The 20,753-nt window shown below is 42.2% G+C and overlaps 1 protein-coding gene across 1 annotated transcript in view; it reads left to right on the plus strand.

Moving 5' to 3' along the window:
- Positions 1-15,603, plus strand: part of maml1 (mastermind-like transcriptional coactivator 1) — a 93,638-nt gene extending 78,035 nt beyond the window's left edge. The window contains exons 4-5 of the mRNA XM_068044025.1: positions 586-703; positions 8,991-15,603. Coding sequence (XP_067900126.1) covers positions 586-703; positions 8,991-9,970 — 1,098 coding nt within the window. The 3' untranslated portion in view covers positions 9,971-15,603. The remainder of the gene's footprint in view (positions 1-585; positions 704-8,990) is intronic.
- Positions 15,604-20,753: the final 5,150 nt, after the last annotated feature.

Genomic DNA, 20,753 nt, shown 5'->3' on the forward strand with positions numbered 1-20,753 from the left:
AGAGGTGATCTCATTGAAACCTACAAAATACTTAAAGGGATAGACAAGGTAGATGCAGCTCAGATGTTTCCCCTGGTTGGGGAGTCTAGAACCAGGGGACACGATTTCAAAATAAGGGGGAAGCCACTCAGGACAGAGGTGAGACGTTTCTTTACTCAAAGGGTTGTGAATCTTTGGAAATCTTTATCTCAAAGGGCTTTGGAAGTTCAGTCATAGAGTATGTTTAAAGTAGAGATTGACGAACACATTTCTAAATGCCAATGACATAAAGAGATATGAGGATAGTGTGGGAAAAAGGTGTTTAAGTGGATGATCAGCCATGATCGTATTGAATGGTGGAGCAGACTTGATGGATTGAATGGCCTATTCCTGGTCCTATGTTCCTATTGTACAGTGGGTCTGTTTGAAATCAGTGACTCCCAGGCTGAATCTGACAGATGCGAGTCTTTGCCGTGTTGCTGTTGAGTCCTGAGTATCCCATTTACTAGGCAGTGATTAACTTCACAGCAAAAACTCTACTTCAGGTCTAGTCTATAGATTGAAATTAATCACAGCAACCTAAATGGATTATTTCTCATGTTTCAGGAGAAGCAGAGGAAACAGCAGGAACAACAGTTGCAGAGGCACCTCACCAGGCCCCCACCTCAATACCAAGATCAGCAACAAAACCCGTACCGTGTTGAGCAGGTCACCCAGTTTCAGGGTAAGTGTGGTATTGTCACTTGGGTTAATGTTCCATCTAGAGGCTGATTGCAGTATTCAGTATCATTCACAACTCCAGATACTGAAGCAGTCATTGTCATCCAGGTCTTGCTACAGAAGACATTCAGGCTTGAACTGATAAGTGGCAAGTAACATTCGTGCCACACAAGTGCCAGGCATTAATCGTATCCAACAAGATAGTATGTAAGTACCTGCCCTTGACGTTCAATGGCATTACAGTCGGAGTCCCTGCCATCAACATCCTGAGGGTTACTATTGGCCAGAAACCTAACTGGACCAATCATATAAATACTGACTCCAGGAGTAGATCAGAGGCTGAGTAACTCACCACCTGACTCCCCAAAGCATGTCCACCATCTACAAGGCGCAAGTCAGGTGTGTGAAAAAATACTGTCCACTTGCCTGGATGAGTGCAGCTCCAACAACATTGAAGAAACTCAACACCTTCCAGGACAAAGCTTTTGCTTGATTGGCACCCCATCCATCATCTTAAACATTCACTCTGTCCGCCACCAGCACACTATGGTAGCAGTGTGTACTATCTACAAGATCCACTGCAGCAACTCACCAAGGCTACTTCGACAGCATTTTGCAAACTGGTGACCTCTACCACCTGGCAGACACATGGGAACGTCACCATCTGCAAGTTCCCCTCCAAGTTGCACACCACCCTGACATGGAACTATATCGCCGTTCCTTCACTGTCACTGGATTAAAATCCTAAACTCCCTCCCTAGCAGCACTGTGGGTGTACAGAGATTCCAGAAGGTGACTCACCACCACCTGGTTGGGCAATAAATGCTGGTCTTGCCAGCGACACTTGCATCCCACGAACAAAAATAAATGAAGGCCATTCTACTATCCTCAGCCAAATTTTGCATTGAGCACTTTGCTGAGGTTCTCGTACTCTTATTCCTCCTTCATAGAATCATAGAAATTGAAATCATATAGCATTGAAGGACATCATTCAGCCCATAATGTCTTTGCTGACTTTTTGAAAGAACAGTCGTGCTTAGTCCTACATCCCTACTTTTTGGCTGTAACTTATCCTCAACTATCTGTCCAACTCCCTTTTAAAATTGTTTATGGAATCAGCTTCCACCACCTTTTTCAGGTAAGTATTCAGATCCCACCAACACGAAAAAATTTACCGCTCATCTCCCTTCTAGATCTATTGCCAATGATTTTAAATCTACAATCTCTTGTTGTTGACTCACAATTTTTTTGTGTCTGTCAGCAGATCTGAGATGTTTTGTGGCTCAGGCTTCCTTCGCATACTTCTGCTTGTGTTCATGATTTCTATAAACAGACCACATTTAACTAAATATTTAAAGCGGAGCAATACACATGACTATGGGAAAAGAGCAGGGAAGTCGGATTGTTTTTTTAATTGAAGCAGAGAGCTGGAAAAGTCTTGATAAGTCAAGTGGCTGTAAAACTCTGTTACTCTACAATCACTTCTGTGTTAACTTTGGCAATTTTAGAACCTTGGCATGAAGTAAAGACAGCAATTCCCTATTTTGTCTCCACCTGCATCAGACTTGTTTTCAGCTCTGCTCAAAGTATTAACTTGTTTTTATATATATATTTTGCTGATGGAAACACTGCACATTTTAAGTATTTCCTGTTTCTGGTTGATTTCCAATTTCTTGTTATCTCAGTGATTGGTCGCTGCTTTATCATCCTGCAAGGCTCCTAATTAAATTTCTTGACTAGGTTTGTGAGTTTGATTCTTGTGGCATTAAGTTTTCTTCGGCACGAGCTAATGTGATTTGGGATAACCAAATCAGTCACTGAAATTACTGCACAATTCACCCGTTAATTTAGTCTTCATTCAAAAAATTTGCATTGTCTAATGGTTTAAATTAAGTAATTTTAACAAAACAGCTCAATAGGACACTGCAGAAACATTCAAGCACCAAAACAACTATTTAACTGCAACTGATTTAAACTTGAGGCAGTGTTCAGTCACTGTTGCTTCCTTTTAAAAGAAAATGCATTTACAGGATGTGGGTATCGCTCGCAAAGCCAGCATTTCTTGTCCGTTCATAGTTGCAACTAAGTGACTTGCTAAGCCATTTCAGGGTCAACCACATCAGTGTGGACCTGGAGTCACATAGGACAGCAGGTTTCCTTCCTCAAAGAACGCTAGTGAACTTGGGTTTTTATGACAGTTCAACATATTTGTCACTTCTACTGATGACTCGCTTTTGCTTACAGATTTTTAAAAACTGAATTGCCAAATTCTCAAACTTGCATTCTCTGGTTTATTAGTCCAGTAACCACTACAGTACCGTGTCCAACACTCTCCCTACTGATAACACATTTGTCTGTATAGTATTTAATGCAGAGGGAAGCTCCATTCTAACTTATTTGTCAGCAGTCTCAGAATTGAACTCCAGGGCCATAGTGGGAGCTGGCTCCTTTGCTCCTCTTGGCTGGATCCACCTACTTGGAGCATCCTCATTCTTAATCCCACTGATTGCTTCCATACAACAGCAGCAATACATGTCAGTCATCCCCACCAAGGGTGGGTTCATACCTCATGCTCGCTGTCGGCCGTGACAGAAAACCCATGTGCTTAGACTTCTGTTTGAGGTAGCTGTTAGTGCCTGTTTGGGTTCCTTGACTGTCCGATGCAGCTACTTTCTGGTGCTGGTGGGATGAATTTCCAGTGCTGCAAGCAGCTGACAGTCGACTCTGATTTTAGATCCAGCCTAAAGCTCAGGAATTTAACTCATCAAGATGACTTTTCTTCCTTGCAAGACAGTGCTTCAGGCAAGGTCGGGCAGCCCCTGCTCCAAAAAAAAAGCAGCTGCTATTTCTAACACCCCACTACCCCTACCCCCCCACTTGTTGCTCCTGTCAGGTACGGGATGGTAAACACTCCCTCAGTTACATTCAAATGCCCAATTACTAAAAGATTATTTAATTTTTCATCTCAAGCTTTGTGTTCTGCTTTGGATACAGATTACAGAAGAGGTCAGTGTAATTAAAGAAATCTACGGGTTTATGATGAGAGGAATGTAATCATTCACCTAGTTGATGCTTTCTGAGACAATGGTGCTTTGACACTGGACTGGGTGACACATCTGATGCATGGAGTAGAATTGGTTTGCATTTTCCAGTGAGATACAGTTGAATAGCCTAGGAGCCAGGCTGAGTTCAATTTCAGCAGATGAAATGGACAGAACCCATTTGGGAAGGGAATTAATCAGCAATTGAGTCAGGTAGCGCAATTTTCAATGGAATGAATATTCTTATGCGGTTGTAATTTGGATTAGCAAATATTTTTAATTAAGAGTAGACTCTATTTGAAGATCTGTCATTGTGCTGATAACCTTCCTGTAAAAGCACGAGTTGAATTCTGGTGCTGTTTTATGGTCAGTACTGGTATTTAAATTTTTTTTTACGAGCAATGAATTCAGTGCTCACCCTGCTTTCTGAGTAGTTAATTGGGTCATGCTTAGTGCAGAGATTCTAACTAGCTGTAATATTTTTAACATGTACAGTTCTGCTATTAAACTGTCAGGATCATCCTCTTCAGTGTTGAATATTGCTTGGATTATCCTCCTTCGACCCATCCAATACAGCAATACTTTTTTTCCCCATTTGCTTGAGATTTTGGGATCTTGTTGCTCAGAACAAAGAGTTTTAAAAGGAGATCCGATAGGGATGTTCAGAATTATAACAGAAAATTTGTGGCACAGAAGGAGGCCATTTGGCCTAATGTGTCCAACCCCAAAAGAGCTGTCCAGCCTAATCCCACTTTCCAGCTCTTGGTCAATAGCCCTGTAGGTTATGAAACTTCAGGTGCATATCCAAGTATTTTTTAAATGTGATAGTTTCTGCCTGTACCACCCTTTCAGGCAGTGAGTTCCAGAACCCACCACCCTCTGGATGAAAAAAATTCTCCTCAACGTCCCATCTACACCTGCCAATTAGTTTAAATCTATGCTCCCTGGTTATTGACCCCTCTACTAAGGGAAATTGCCCTTCCTATCCACACAATCTAGGTCCCTCATAATTTTATACACCTCAGTTAAATCTCCCCTCACTCTCCTCTGTTCCAAAGAAAACTAACCCCAGCCTATCCAGTTTTCCTCATTGCTAAAATTCTCCATTCCTGGCAGCATCCTTGTAAATCTCCTCGGTACCCTCTATAGTGGAATCACATCTTTCCTGTAATGCGATGACCAGAACTGCAGTAATCTAGTTGTGGCCTAACTAGTGCTTTCTATAGTTCTAGCATAATGTCCCTGCTATGCCTCAACTAATAAAGGAAACTATCCTATATGCCTTCTTAGCCACCTTTATCCATCTGTCCTACTACCTTCAGGGATTTATGGACATGCGCTTCAAGGTCCCTCTGTTCCTCTACACTTCAGTATCCTACCATTTATTGTGTGCCCTTGTCTTCTTTGACTTTCCCACATGCATTAACTCATGCTTCTCCGGATTGAATTCCATTTGCCACTTTTCTGCCTACCTGACCAGTCCGTCGTTATCTTCCTGCAGTTTGCAGTTTTCTTTCTCACTGTCAACCACATGACCAGTTTTTGTATTATCTGCAAATTTCTTAATCATGCCCCCTACGATTAAGTCTAAATTGATTATACTTCACGAAAAGCAAGGGACTTGGTACTAAGTGCTGTGGAACATCAATGGAAACAGCCTTCCAGACACACACACCTGTAGACCATTACCCTTCACTTCCTGGCACCAAGGCAATTTTGGATCCAACTTGCCCTTGGTTCCCATGGGTTCTTACTTTTTTGACCAGTCTTCCATGTAGGACGTTGCTAAAATCCATGTGGACTACATCCAGTGCACTACCCTCATCGACTCTCCTTATCTCAAAATAATTCAGTCATGTTAGTAAGATATAATCTTCCCTAAATTTATATTGTGTCTCTGAATTCTTTCTAGTAATTTGTCCATCACCAAGGTTAGGCTGGCTGGCCTGTAGTTACTTGGGCTATTCATTCCTCACTTTTTAAACAATGGTGCATAGTTAGCAGTCTTCCAGTCACCACGCCTGTAGCCAGAGAGAATTGGATGATGATGGTCAGAGTCCATCATTATCCTCCTTTTGCTGCTTTTAGTCTGGGATGCAGTTTATCCAGACCTGAAGATTTACCACTACCAAAGATGTTAAACCGGGTAATATTTCTCCCTCATTATGTTTATACCATCCATTATTCTACACTTATCCTCCTTAACTACAATGTCTGCGTGACACCCACCTCCCCAAGCCAGATGCAAAGTATTAAGAACTATGCTCATGACTTCCACGTCCACACACAAGTTGCCATTTTTGATCTTTAATAGGCACAATTCTTAGTTATCTTCTTGCTCTTTATGCATTTATAATAGATCTTTGGGTTTTCCTTGATTTTTCTTGCCAATGTTTTTTTCATGCCCTCTTTGCTTTACTAATTTTTAATTTCACCTCTGCACTTTCTACACTCCTGTAGGCTTTCTGTAGTATTGAGCTCTCGGTATCTGACATAAACTTCCCTTTTTTGCCTCATCCTACTCTATGCTCTCTGACATCCGCTGGGGTGGTGGGGGGCCGGGACTAGATTTGTGGATCTTTATTTGAAAAAATATTTGTTCTGAGCTCTTCCCCCGCCCGCCCCCCTTCCCCCTTGAATGCGTCTCACTGCTCTGAAACTGATTTACCTTCAAATCGCTGCTTCCAGTCCACTTTTTCCATATCACATCTCAGGTTAGTAAAATTATCCTTTCCCCAATTTGAAAATTTTACTCTTGGTCTATCGTCCTTTTACATAATTATGCTAAATCTAACGAATTATGAAGAGTTTATATAAATTAAATGAGGGAAAACTATTTATTTAAATGAAGTGAACCATTGAAGCAGAAGTTTACAGTCATCACCTAAAGCATGAAGGAAAAGGTTAGGAGAACTTTTTTTACGTGCAGGATTGTTAGGACAAGGGTTACCATACCTGAACTAGTGGTGAAATCTGGAACTAGAATTCCATTTTTGGCAGTTTTTCTTTGATCACTTTGAACCTAATATTGTCACTGTTGTCCAGGTGTGCCTTCAGAGACCAGATACAATATCAGGGTCATTACTAAAAACCAAGGATTAGCCTTGGTCCCCTCATTAACATGTTAGGTAGCAGTTACGGAGGAAGTGGTCTTTGTGATGGAGAGGATACGAGTCAGACGTTCAGCTTGTGGTCAAATAGGACACTGGAGTTGTGAACGGACTGATTCAACCTGAGACAGTCAGTGTGAAGCAGATATGGAGTCAGTGGTGAGGGTACTGAATTTGTGACTGAGCTTCTTCCTATTTAACTGGAGGAAATTGTGGCCCACCCAGGACTGGATGTTGGACATGCAGTGAAAAAAACTAGTCGTGGAGCGGTTGAGAGGTGGTGGTGGTGAGGTAGAGCCAGGTGTTGTCGTCATATCTGTGGAAATCGACTCGATAGCTGAAGATGATGTCATCAAAGTATATGGGTAAAAATCGGAGCAAAGGATAGATCCTTAGGGGGCTTGAGGTAATAATGAGAGGGCAGGAAGAGAAGCCATTGCAGGGGATTCTCTGGTTAAGATTGGATAGATGAGATTGGAATCAGGCAAGGCAGTATCACTTCGCTGAACAACAGGAAAGACCGAGGAGGATGTCAAAGGTTTCAGAGAGGTCGACGAGTAAGCAGATTTAGTTTACAGCAGTCAGTCATGTAGGATGTTCTTTGTGACTTTGATTAGGTCCATTTCAGTGCTAAGGCATGGGTGGAAACCCGATTAAAGAGGTTCAGACATGGAGTTACAAAGAAAAAGGGCAAGGATTAGGAACGCGATAATACATTCAGGGAGGTTAGAGATGGGGGGCAGTTTGCATTGACAGAGGTTGAGGATGGGTGTTTTGAGGGAAGGTGATGGTTATGAAAGAGGTGCAATAACTGAGAAATAGCTATTTACAGTTTGCTCATTTGGAAGGGAAGCTGGGTGGTCAGCAGTTTAGTGAGAATAGGTTGAGAGAGCATGAGGGGGTTCTTGTGGGCAAAATAAACTTGGAGAGCGGCAAAGAGAAACTACAGAATGATGTGGATTCAGGGTTAGGGTGTGGGAGAACCAAGCAGGAAGTGCTCAGATGAAGCTTTTTTATGCAAAATACTTTACTTTTGTTTAGCAAATTATATTCTGTTATAAGCAAATCATTTCCTTTGTGTGCCGATTAATGGTATAAAGAATATTGTTTTCTCTTTGTATTACTGGAGTTTAATTATTAGAGCAACAATGCTGTGGGTATACAGCCACCTCCAAGGCGCACACCGTCCTGATGTGGACATATGTCATTGTTTCTTCACTGTTGTGCCAATACCCTGGAATTCCCTACCGAATACCATTGTGGGAGAGCTTTCACTGCAAAAGTTCAAAGTGCTACCACTATCTTAAGGCAGCTAAGACATTGACATTGAATGTGGCCTTGCCAGCATCAACCATGCCTGAGAATTCTTTTTTTAACAAAGCGATGGTACTTGGGTGGTCAGTTGGTGCATTGAGTCCGCTCTGTTCATCAATTTGCACTGTCACAGATCTTTCCATCTTAATGTTTTTCAAAAGCAATTTACAAAAAGAAAGACTTTCATTTCTGTAGTGCCTTTTGCTGCTTCAGGACACCCCAAAGTGCTCTACAGCCACGGTTTTGCAGAATGGTCACTATTGTAATGTAGGAAACGTGGCAGCCAACAGGTTCCCACGAACAGCAATGTGATGATCAGATAATCAGTTCTGTTGTTGGTTGAGGGATTACTATCCCCAGGAATAAATATTCCGAGGATGCTGAGAAGAACTCCCCTCTTCTTCAAAATAGTGCAGTGGGATCTTTTACATCCACCTTAGAGGGTAGATAGGCTTGTGTTTAACATCTCATCTGACAGACACCACTTCTGACAGTGCAGCACTCTCTCTACTGCACTGGGAGTGTCAGCCTGGATTGTGTGTTCAAATCCTGGAATGTGGTTCGAACGCATGACCTGAATCAGGTGAGAGTGTCACCCACTGAGCAAAAGCCGACATTGTAGCCAAGAGTAAAAGTTTTTATTAATGGAGAGGGACAGAGAGAATCTTGCTATACAGTAGCTATTTGTAACTGAGGCAGACACTTCTTTGCTAATGATGTTTTGGTCAGGAACAAAGAAGGTTGTTTTAATGGGGGCTCTGCATTAATTAAGTTTGGCTATTGTTACTCGGAGTTAATTTTCTGAATGATGTTCCCTCTATCATAGGTCCCTCTCAAGTTCTTCCAACGGTTGGAAATCTGGCTGCCACGAATGCAAGCAGCTCACGGTTGTTCTCTCCGAATCAAAACATGATCCAGATTGGGCAAAGCCAGAGTTCAGTCTCCTCCAGTAGCTCTGCTGCTGGTCAGTCAGAGCTTGGAGTGTCTCAGTATGGGAATATGCACAATGTCCAACAGGGCATGTACAACATCGGGTCAAATATGAACCAAATGCTTCCACATTCTGCCCAGGTCACAATTGGAAATGTGCAACATTCAAATCCATTGCAGAGACAGCCTGGTATGACTCAAGGAGCCCCCATGCTAACGGGATACAGTCAGAATCACCTCGGCAACTCTAACCTTGCACAACAGCAACACAACAAAGGAGCCGTGAGCCAGGCTGCATCAAAGACCCACTTGCAGAGGTTACCAGGTGCCATGCCAAACCAGAATCCAACGTGGCAGCATCAATCCTTGCAAAGCATAAATAACCAAAACCAAACAAACAGCAATCTAGTAGCATTCAGCAGTACCTCAACTTTCCATGTACGGCCATCTCCTCCCAAAATTACCACCCCACTATTTGTGCAGACAATTCCACGAGCGAGTCTCACTGCAGTCAGACCAGTGGGATCCATCAACTCGACCGTTGGTGGCCAAGTGATGCCTACATTAAGTGGACCTCTGACACGGACAAACCAGCCCTCACAGCCGACTGTCCCTAGTTTAAACCAGTCAGTTCCAGACATAACCAGCTTTGCTTCCAGCCAACAAATGGCCTCGAGGGGAAACCTCCGGTGCAACCAGGGTTACCAGGTAAGAAGCACCAGCCAGGAACTACCTTTTAGCTATGGTAACCAGTCTGGAGGTAGCTCGCTTCAGGGGTTACCTGGTGACACAGACCTGATGGACTCTTTGTTGAAAAACAGGACTACAGAGGAATGGATAATCGATTTGGATGAACTTCTGGGATCTCACCATTGAAGGACAGCTCGCTGACCTTGTGTGGAATCAGTGGGAATAAGTGTAATTTTTGAATTTTTTTAAACAAAATGGGACCAAAAAAAACTAACACAACCCTTGTGGCACATGACAGGTGAAAATGTATGGTTGGGAACAGTTTTATGGGCAATACTATTTTACTGTCAAAACAGCAGCTTATAAAACTTTTTATATTAAAAATGAAAATACATAAAGTATTTTTTAAAAGTTCCTTTATTGTATGTGGTTGCCCATTGCCAGCCAGGAAATCTATACCAAGTATAACTTGTTTGAGCTATCTTCCCTGTACCCTGTAGGTTTTTAAACCCAAGCTCACAATACCATAATTCAGTAATAAAAGTGAAGAATGCTGGAAATACACAGCAGGATGGTCAATGTTTATAAAAAAAAAGACTCATGAATCCGATGAGTACGCATCTGAATTTTAATTTATTTTTGCTGATTCTGGTTGCTTGGCCTTGTCCATTTCAAGAGTTTTCCATTTTTATTTCAGATTTTCCTTTTTTATTACATCACTGTACTAAATCGTTCATCTGTCATCTCCCTTGCTCCTCTTTGCTTTGCTCTTGCACTCCAGCTGTTTCTCGCCAAAAAACAAGTGATCTGGAGTTGCCACATTTTTAAGAATTGAAGAGTTATTCATATTGTACTAGAGGTCCCAAACTGAGGTTTAGTTTAGAGATACAGCACTGAAACTGGCCCTTCGGCCCACCGAGTCTGTGCCGACCATCAACCACCCATTTATACTAATCCTACACTAATTCCATATTCCTACCACATCCCCACCTGTCCCTATATTTCCCTACCACCTACCTACACTAGGGGCAATTGCTAATGGCCAATTTACCTATCAACCTGCAAGTCTTTGGTATGTGGGAGGAAACCAGAGCACCCGGAGGAAACCCACGCAAACACAGGGAGAACTTGCAAACTCCACACAAGCAGTACCCAGAATTGAACCCGGGTCACTGGAGCTGTGAGGCTGCGGTGCTAACCACTGCGCCACTGTGCTGGTATTTGTGATGCTCTTTGAATTGCTTCCTACCTTTCTAGTTTTAGCTTCCTGTCATGTAATTTCTGTGTACGTTGTCTGATTCTGAGCTTACTAGTTTACTTTCCTTCTCCCTTTCTCACATTTTAAGTGGCTTTCCAGCCAAGTTCAGGAAAAGCAGTGTGGGGTTTTGTTGTGACCTCATTACAAAATCACCACCTGTCTTATTTTACCTTTGTATTGTAATCAAATGAAAATTCAATATTCTGTTTTAAATACAACATGGTTGTATTCCCCCTTGTTAGCTGTGCTTCATAAACTGTAATGCTGATTAATAGGTCAGCATTAAGACTTAATCTTGGTTAGCAAGATTTCCTCTGGCCCTTTAGATTTGCAGCTGCATAAACATAGCGGGAAGATCCTTTCCATTTTTGTGGCAAAGTCAAGGAAATCAGCCTGATATCTCAAAGAGCACCAAGTAGAAGTGAAGAATGTACCCTGACTGGGTACTTTCCTGTCTCCCCTACTGTTGGCCCAAAGAGGAAGTTTTTTAAAATATTCATTCTCAGGAGGTGGACATCACTGGCAAGGCCAGCAATTATTGCTCATCCCTAATCACCCTTGAGTGACATGCTAGGCCACTTCAAAGTGCAGTTAAGAGTCAGCCTTGATATGGGACTGGAGTCCCAAGTAAGAACAGCAAATTTCCTTTTCTAAAGGACGTTATTGAACCGATCTTTCTGACAATCTGATGGCTTCATGATCACTTAGTAGATTTTAAAAGATCCTTTTTTTAAAAAAAGAAAGTTCAAATTCTCAGCTGCTCACAGTGGGAATTGAACTCATGATTTCTAGTTATTAGTCCGGTAACACAATTACTACACCACTGTGCCCCAGAAATCATTGTTTTCTTGTTCACGGTAGGAGACCAGAAATGCTACTGTATTTAGCATGTTCTTGAAAATTACAAGTGCAACACATCTGCATTGCTGTATTGAACAATATTTGCACTTTACTTTTTTTGTCTTGTTTCACCCCCCGTACAATCTGGGCGGGGAGAGCAACATGACAAGTTGTTGTATGTATAGGCACTTGTGGCAAGCGGGTCTTATTTGTGCCTACGGTCAATTATTTGAATAAACTCCATTGAAATATTTCAGAATCTTGACCAGACTTGGCTCAAACTTTTATAAGTAGTTTGGAAGCTGGGAAAAGTTAATTGCACTATGCATCCAGCACCTGTTTCACACTCACTTTATGATGTCTACGGCACAGAGAGCAGCATTGAAAGGGAGATCTGCCAGTGCCCCACATTCGCTGTCTTTTCTTCTAGTATGCTGTCTGTCCCGTTGGAGGCTCGTGTCACATCTGTTTCTTAACTCATGGAAATTTGTGTCCCAATGCATTCCAGGGGAAAAAATCTGTGTCTTTTTTACTTGTCTGGTGCGAACTGCAGATTTTCAGGGTAAAACAGCCAGACAATGAATGCCTGATTTGCATTCCTTGACCCAACCATCCATTTCCCCTGGTCCATGGTTGAAATGTTCTACGACAAATTCACTGCCCTCCAATCATGGTGCTTGCAGTATCTTAACATTTAAGTCAGTCAAATTGTGTGTATATAAATGTTTACATTTTTATAAAAAAAATTGATATAAGTATTTAGTTCCTTGTCTGTAATATATTTTTGCATTTTATAGTTTTAAAAGCTGCATTTCTTGGTATAATTTTTGTAAGTCTTAACTCTGCACTTGATTGTATTGACTTTACTTGCTCTGCCTAACCTTCATTTTGTATTCAGCTGTAATGTCAGACTTTAAACCTCCACACCAGTAGAGCTATTAAAGGTGCAGTTCTGGTGGAAAATAACCTCTGGCCAAACCTGGTTTTAAAGTCACACACTCCAGAATGTTTAAATCTTCTGTGCTTTGTTAAAGTTAATTTAAGATGTCCAGGATATTTTACTTAACAAATATTGCTGTGTGTATGTACGCTTAGGAACATCAGACTGACTGGTTCAAATGATGCTTGTCTATTCCTAAGAAAAGTGCATTGTTGTTTTAATTGATCCCACTCCACCTACCTGCATCCTCACTCTACCCATCCACACTTTTCTGTAGAAATTGATCCAATTTCCTATCAATCCATTAATGTTACCAAGTTTAGCGACCTCCCACCCCATGTAATTTGTTTCAGTTCTATAGTTTTAACCCTCTTCTGCCAGGTAGTAAAAGCTAGCAGTTATAAAGTTTTGATGGTTAATTTCTACTCCAACCTGTTAAGAGGTTTGTTATAAGTATCACTTTTGAAGCAATGTTTACCTTCTTGTAAATGTGGTTCAAGTAAAATCTGTATGTGTAGTTTAAACAGATAAAAGGACATAAATCGGAGCAGGAGTAGGCTGTTTGGCCCTTCCAGCCTACTCCACCATTCAATATCAAGGCTCATCTGATTGTGGCCTTAACTCCACTTTCCTGCCTGCCCCCCCCCCCCCCCTTTCTTGACTGCCTTGTAGATCAAAAATCTGTCCAACTCAAAAATCTGTAATAGATATATATAAATATGTAAAGATATATAAATTTTATATATGCCATGTAGGTTGCATATGGTGCCTGTTCTTTGTTTCCTTGCATATATCTTTTAAACTATGTTCTTTTTAATGTTTTTTAAATTGTGGCAAAGGACATGACATAAATGTTCCTTTTTTTTTAAGTTTAATAGTATAAATTGAGAATGAAGTTGCAACATAATTGTGCAACTTTTTGGCACAACATTTGGAATTTAAAAAGCTGCTGTAGATTCTGTCACCTTTCAGTAGCTGCCTTGATTTCACTTTTGCAGGTTAACCTTTTGCAAATTGCATTTGCTGTTTGCTTCTCTTCGCGCTTCCCATGCCTCTCCCGACTGGGCCCCGGGTGAGCTTCATCGTTCAACAAAGCAATTTATTCACTGAAAATGTATTATTACTGAAAATGAATTGATACTGATATTTAAGGTAATAAATTGAGAAGCCAACGAAAAGAGGCTAATGTTAAATCTGGTGGTGTAACCTAAGGAGTTTAACGAGTTGGAAAATGTCACCTGTGTTTGTGGAGGCCCTCAAAGTAATTTGCATTAAATGGGTTCTGAGTTCATTCTTCTCTATCATTTTTGGACAGAGAGCACCCGATTAGAATTGTGTAATGTTGATTTTAATTGGTCAACTCTTTGTGGCAAGGGGACTTGCACCTTTCTGAAGACTCCTGGGCCATCCTGTGCAAAAAAAATCTCTAATTTTGTATGATATAATACATTAAAGACCAGAGTTTATGTACAGAGATTTCACTCTCCAACAGTACGGCTTATAATGCAGCTTGAGGTCAATTGGCAGCCCATCTCTCCTCCCATCAGGGGTGTTCAGCTGACTAATGGTGAGCCTCCTAAGTATAACACAAGAAATAGGAGCTGCAGTAGGCCATACAGCCCCTCAAACCTGCTCCGCCATTCAGTAAGATCATTGCTGAACTTCTAACTCAAATCCACTTTCCTACACTATCCCCATATCCCCTTGATTCCCTTAGTGCACAAAAATCTATTGAACTCTGTCTTAAATATACTCAGTAACAGCATATTCTGTACCCCAGAGTAGTTCAAAGATTCATCACCCTCTGAGTGAACCCTCCTGTTCCTTAGTCCTGAGACTATTACCCTTAGTTCTAGACTGTCCAGCCAGGGGAAATAGCCTGTCAGTATCTACCCTGTGAGTCCTCCTAAGAATTTTATAGATTTCAAATTAGATCGCCTTTCACTCTTCTAAACTTCTGCCTGACTCTAGTATTTTCACGATGCTGTAATTGAGCTCTTTTCCCTTTCAGCAAAAGTGGCAAGGGGGTCCTTTTGGAAAGGTAGGTATTCCAACTACCTCACACAATATAAAAACCCTATTAAAACACAAGTGTGTGTACATTTTTTCTCTCTCTTCAGTAAAATGCCTAGCCCTCTACATGGAAACTTACCCACCTTCATTATGATTAACAAGTCCTATGCATGGCCTTGAGCAAAGCATTGAATGGGGTTTGTGGCCCTAAACACTTGAAAGCTATTGTCAGCTTCAGAGAGTTAACCAACAAGTTAGTCGTCATGAAGTCAATGGCTCATTGGTACTCTTGGACATTTATATTGTTGTTCCATGAGGGTAAGAACCATTCCCAGTCTCTCCAAACCATACAAGATGTGGCCGAGAGCACAGGTGTCCGGATCCAAGCCCTTGGTTAGTGCTGCTGTGAACTGTCAGCTAGGTTGTGGACAGAAAGTGTAGAAGATGATTCCACAGCAATCTGGCTAAGATTGGTAGTGTGTCACCATCATATTACAAACACCAACATAGTATCCATATCACCTTTGGTAAATCAAACCTTGCATGCCGCAGGTGAGGTAGGCTGTAGAATGGAACTGAGTTGAAAACATCATGGGATCCTGCTGGAGTTAATGTAACAAAAAATGCTTTCATTTTTGCTCATCTGAAACTATCCCCCTCCCATTATGATTAACCCAAACTAGATTTGGCCATGTAGGTTTTTTCTATCTTAACTATTTAAGTAATTGTAAATATTACTCCAGATGTTGGGAATCATGTGCAAATAAAGACTTCATGATCTGTAATTGTGCTCTGTGTTTTATCGGTGGTGCTGACTCAGGATTTGGCTTGCCCACTAAAGCACAACATCCTGTCTTTTGCTGAACTGTGCTGCTGCAGTTCTTTTTTGCCATTTTGTTCTTCCCAAGATCAAAAAATGTCACCATTAGATTGGTGTAGAGCTTGGGCCCATTCTGCCACAACGGCTAGGCAACTGAGATGGACCAGCCTGAATAATGTTGGTAAAGTTGAAAATATTGTGATGTGTATGGTGAGGAAATTAGAGTGGCCTGGTCAGGTAAAGACAGTGAAATTAGTCCCAGAACTCTACACGTCATGCAGAAGTCAAATTTGTTATGAGATAAATTGGAAAGTCTAATGAAAGTAGAAGGAGCAAAAGTAGGTTTCTGATCATTTTACTGAACTGATGCATGTCTTTTTTTTTAAAAAGTCTTGCATTTCCATAGCAGCTTTCATAACATTAGGATTTCCCAAAGTGCTTAACAGCCAATGAAGTACTTTTTGAAGTGTAGTATCCTGTAATATAGGAAACACAGCAGTTAATTTGCACACAAACAGCAGTGTATTAACCAGATTATTTTTTGTGATAGTTGAGGAATAAATATTGGACAGGATATCAGAGAGATCTCCCCTGTTCTTCAAAATAGTGCTGTTTTACATCCAGCATTGGGGGGTGGGGTGTGGGTGGGCCTTGGTTTTACATCACATCTGAAAGACGGAACCTCTGACAGTGTAGTACTTCACTGGAAGGGTCAGCCTAGATTGTGCTCAGTGCTTCATGATTAAGAAGCCTACAGGGGTTGGGAGCATGGAGGAGAAAAGCACAATGCTGAGCCTGGTGGTTTGGTACAACTAAAGGATGGTAAAGGAGGTTATAGTTGGAGGGGACCTTAGAAACAATAATTAGACCACAGTTAAATTTTGTATACTGGGGAAAAAACAAGTAAAACACACCCTAAATGTGAAGAGTTTAAACTTGAGTGTTCTAAACTGGGACAAGTTGAGGCAAAATAGGAAAAAATGGAACAAGCTATTGAGTACACAATAATAGGTCATTGGGGAAGAGGCAGAGGAAGAAAAACTGATGTAAGCAACAAGAGAAGTGATAAGGGCAAATAGAAGGTAAGAGAAGTGCAGAGATAAATGACAAAGACCAAGAGAGGAAAAATAGACTGCCGGGAATATAAATTACAGCACAAAAGGCTTTGCTAGATAAAGACTTGCACTTTTACAGTGCCATTCCCAACCTCGGGATGCTCCAAAGCTCTTTACAACCAATGAGGTATTTTTGAAGTGTGGTCATAGTTGCAGCGTAGGCAGCTAATTTGCGCACAGCAAGTGACTATTAAAGGCAAGTATTGCTTATATATTCCAAGTATATATGCCTTCCTAACCACTTTATCTATCTATGCTGCCTTCAGTGATCTATGGACAAGTACGTCAACGTCCCTCTGACCCTCTACTTCCTAGGGTCCTATCATCCATTGTATATTCCCTTGCCTTGTTAGTCCTCCCAAACTGCCATCACCTCACACTTCTCTATTAAATTCCATTTGCCACTGCTCTGCCCATCTTTCCAGCCCATCTATATCATCCTGTAATCTAAGTCTTTCCTCTTCACTATTTACGACACCAATTTTTGTGTCAGCTGTGAGCTTACAGATCATAGCTCCTATATTCACATCTATATCATTAATGTACCCTACGAACAGAAAGGGTCCCAGCACTGATCCCTGCGGTACACCACTGGTCATAGGCTTCCAATTGCAAAAACAACCCTCAGCCATCACCCTCTGCCTCCTGCCACTAAGCCAATTTTGGATCCAATTTGCCAAATTGACCTGGGAAGCATAGGCTCTTACCTGTGGGACTTTATCAAAAGCCTTACTGAAGTCCATGTAGACTACATCAACAGCTTTATCCTCATCTACACATCTAGTCACCTCCTTGGAAAAGTCAATCTAATTTGTTAGACATTATTTTCCCCTGACAAAGCCATGCTGACTATCCTTGATTAATCCCTGCCTCTCCAAGTGGAGACGAATCCTGTCCCTCAGAATTTTTTTCCAATAGTTTCCCTTCCACTGAGGTTAGACTCATTGGCCTGTAATTACCTGTTTCATCCCTACTACCCTTCTTGAATAATGGCACCGCGTTCACTGTCCTCCTGTCTTCTGGCACTTCTCCTGTGGCCAGAGAGGATTTGAAAATTTGTGTCACAGCCCCTGCTATCTCCTCCCTTGCTTCACAAAACAGCCTGCGCTACATCTCATCTGGGCCTGGGGATTTATCTACTTTTAAGCCTGCTAAAACTGCTAATACCTCCTCCCTTTCAATGCTAATTTGTTCAATTATATCACAGTCCCCCTCCCTGATATCTACACCTACATCATCCTCCACAGTGAACACAGATGATAAGTAATCATTTAAAACATCACCTACGTCCTCCGGCTCCACACACACTGCCACGTGGTCCCTAATGGGCCCTACTCTTTCCCTGGTTATGCTTTTGCCCTTAATATACTTAAAAAGCACCTTGGGATTTTCCTTTATCTTGCCTGTCAGTATTTTTCATGCGCCCTCTTCGCTCTCCTAATTACTTTTTTAAGTACCCCCCGACACTTTCTATACTCTAGGGCCTCTGCTGTTTTAAGCCCTCTGAATCTGCCATAAGCTTTTTTTTTTCTTATCCAATCCTCTATATCCCTTGACATCCAGGGTTCCCTGGACTTGTTGGTCCTACCCTTCACCTTTAATGGGTACATGTTGGCTCTGAACCCTCACTCATTCCTCTCTGAATGACTCCCACTGGTCTGATGTAGACTTTCCTGCAAGTAGCTGCTCCCAGTCTACTTTGGCCAGATCCTGTTTTATCATATTGAAATTGGCCTTCCCCCAATTCAGTACCTTTATTTCCAGCCCGTCTTTGTCCTTTTCCATAACTACCTTAAATCTTAGAGTTATGGTCACTATCCCCGAAATGCTTCCCCACTGACACTTCTCCCACTTGTCCAGCTTCATTGCCTAGGATTAGGTCTAGTATTGCCCCTTCTCTTGTCAGACTTTCTACGTACTGGCTCAAAAAGCTCTCCTGTATGTATTTTAAGAATTCTGCCCCCTTTAAGCCTTTTACACTAAAGCTATCCCTGTTGATGTTAGGTAAGTTGAAATCCCCTACTATTATTGCCCTATTATGTTTACACCTCTGGGATTTGCCTACATATCTGCTCCTCTATCTCCCTGACTGTTTGGAGGCCTGTAATACACTCCCAGCCAAGTGATTGCCCCCTTTTTTGTTTTTAAGTTCTACCCATATGGCCTCATTTGAAGAACCTTCTAAGATATCATCCCTCCTTACTGCAGTAATTGACTCCTTGATCAACAGTGCAATGCCACCTTCTCTTTTATCCTCTCCCCTATCACTCCTAAAGATTTTATACCCTGGAATATTGAGCTGCCAGTCCTGCCCCTCCCTCAACCATGTCTCTGATGGCAACAAATCATAATCCCATGTGTTAATCAACGTCCTCAATTCATCTGTCTTACTAGTAAGACTCCTTGCATTAAAATAGATGCAATCCAGCCTTGCATTTTTCACTTGTGCCTTAACAGGTCTCTATTTGCTCTGCCTTCCAGACTGACTCAGTTTCTCTTCTATATTTGACTGAGCATCACCCCCTACTGTACCTCCACTCTATCCCATTCCCCTGCCAAATTAGTTTAACCCCCCCTCCCCCACCCCTTCTCACAACAGCACTAGTAAACCTCCCAGCAAGGATGTTGGTCCCGTTCTAGCTCAGGTGCAACCCGTCTAACTTGTACAGGTCCCACCTTTGCCAGAAACAGACCCAGTGATCCTGGAAACTAAAGCCCTCCTTCCTGCACCATCTCTTCAGCCATGCATTCATCTGCTCTATCCTCCTATTCCTATACTCGCTAGCATTTGGCACCGGGAGTAATCCAGAGATTACAACCTTTGAGGTCCTACTTTTTAATCTGCTATCTAGCTCCTTAAATTCTTGTTTCAGGACCTCATCCGTCTTTTTGCCTATGTTGTTGGTACCAATGTGTACCGCGACCTCTGACTGTTCACCCTCCCCCTTCGGGATGTCCTGCAGCCGCTCCATGACATCCTTGACCCTAGCACCAGGGAGGCAACATACCATCCTGGAGTCATGTTTGTGGCCACAGAAACGCCTATCTGTAACCCTTAGGATAGCAACCCCTATCACTATAGTTCTTCCACTCCTTTTCCTCCCCTGCTGTGCAGTAGAGCCATCCATGGTGTCATGAACTTGGCTGTTGCTGCATTCCCCTGGGAGGCCATCCCGCCCCCCCACCAGTATCCAAAGCTGTGTGTCTGTTTGAGAGGGGGATGGCCACCGGGAACTCCTGCACTACCTGCCTGCGGCTACTACTCCACCTGGTGGTCACCCATCCCTTTTCTGCATTTGCAGCCATTACCTGCGGTGTGACCACCTCGCTAAATGTGCTATTCATGATGTCCTCAGCATCGCGGATGATCCACAGTGAATCCACCTGCAGCTCCAGCTCCGTAATGCGGGTAGCCAGTAGCTGCAGCTGGATACAGTTCCTGCATACATGGTCATCAGGCACACTGGAAGCGTCCCTGATTTCCCACATAACGCAGGAGGAGCATATCACGGGTGTGAGCTCTCCTGCCATGACTTACCTTTAGATTATTTAGTTACTCCGTTTAAAAAATGCTAATTACACTCGGCCTTGTTCTACTCCAAACACTACCCACTACATTCTAAATTACATCAATTAAAAAAAAAACACGAGTAGTACTCACTTTATCACTTGAGGTCTTTTTTCAAACAAAACTACTTTCCCCTTTTTTTTTAAGCTATTTAAATTGACTAACAGCTGTTACTTACCCAACCAATCACCTTGCCGATTTCCCGTGATGTCACTAAGTTTTTTTTTTCCTCTTTCGAGTCTCAGCGCTCGCCGAGAGACACGGAGTCTGCCGCCGCTCCGGATCAGCTTCCTCACAGGTCCGTCAGTCGCCGCTCCGCTCCCAGGTAACCGAGGGCCTCGAGCCCCGCTCTTTATTTATAGCTGCCGCTATAGCTGCTAGGCTATTTCAGAGGGCAGTTAAGAGTTAACCACAT

The sequence above is a fragment of the Heterodontus francisci genome, chromosome 12, assembly GCF_036365525.1.
Source record: "Heterodontus francisci isolate sHetFra1 chromosome 12, sHetFra1.hap1, whole genome shotgun sequence".
NCBI classification, from domain to species: domain Eukaryota; kingdom Metazoa; phylum Chordata; class Chondrichthyes; order Heterodontiformes; family Heterodontidae; genus Heterodontus; species Heterodontus francisci.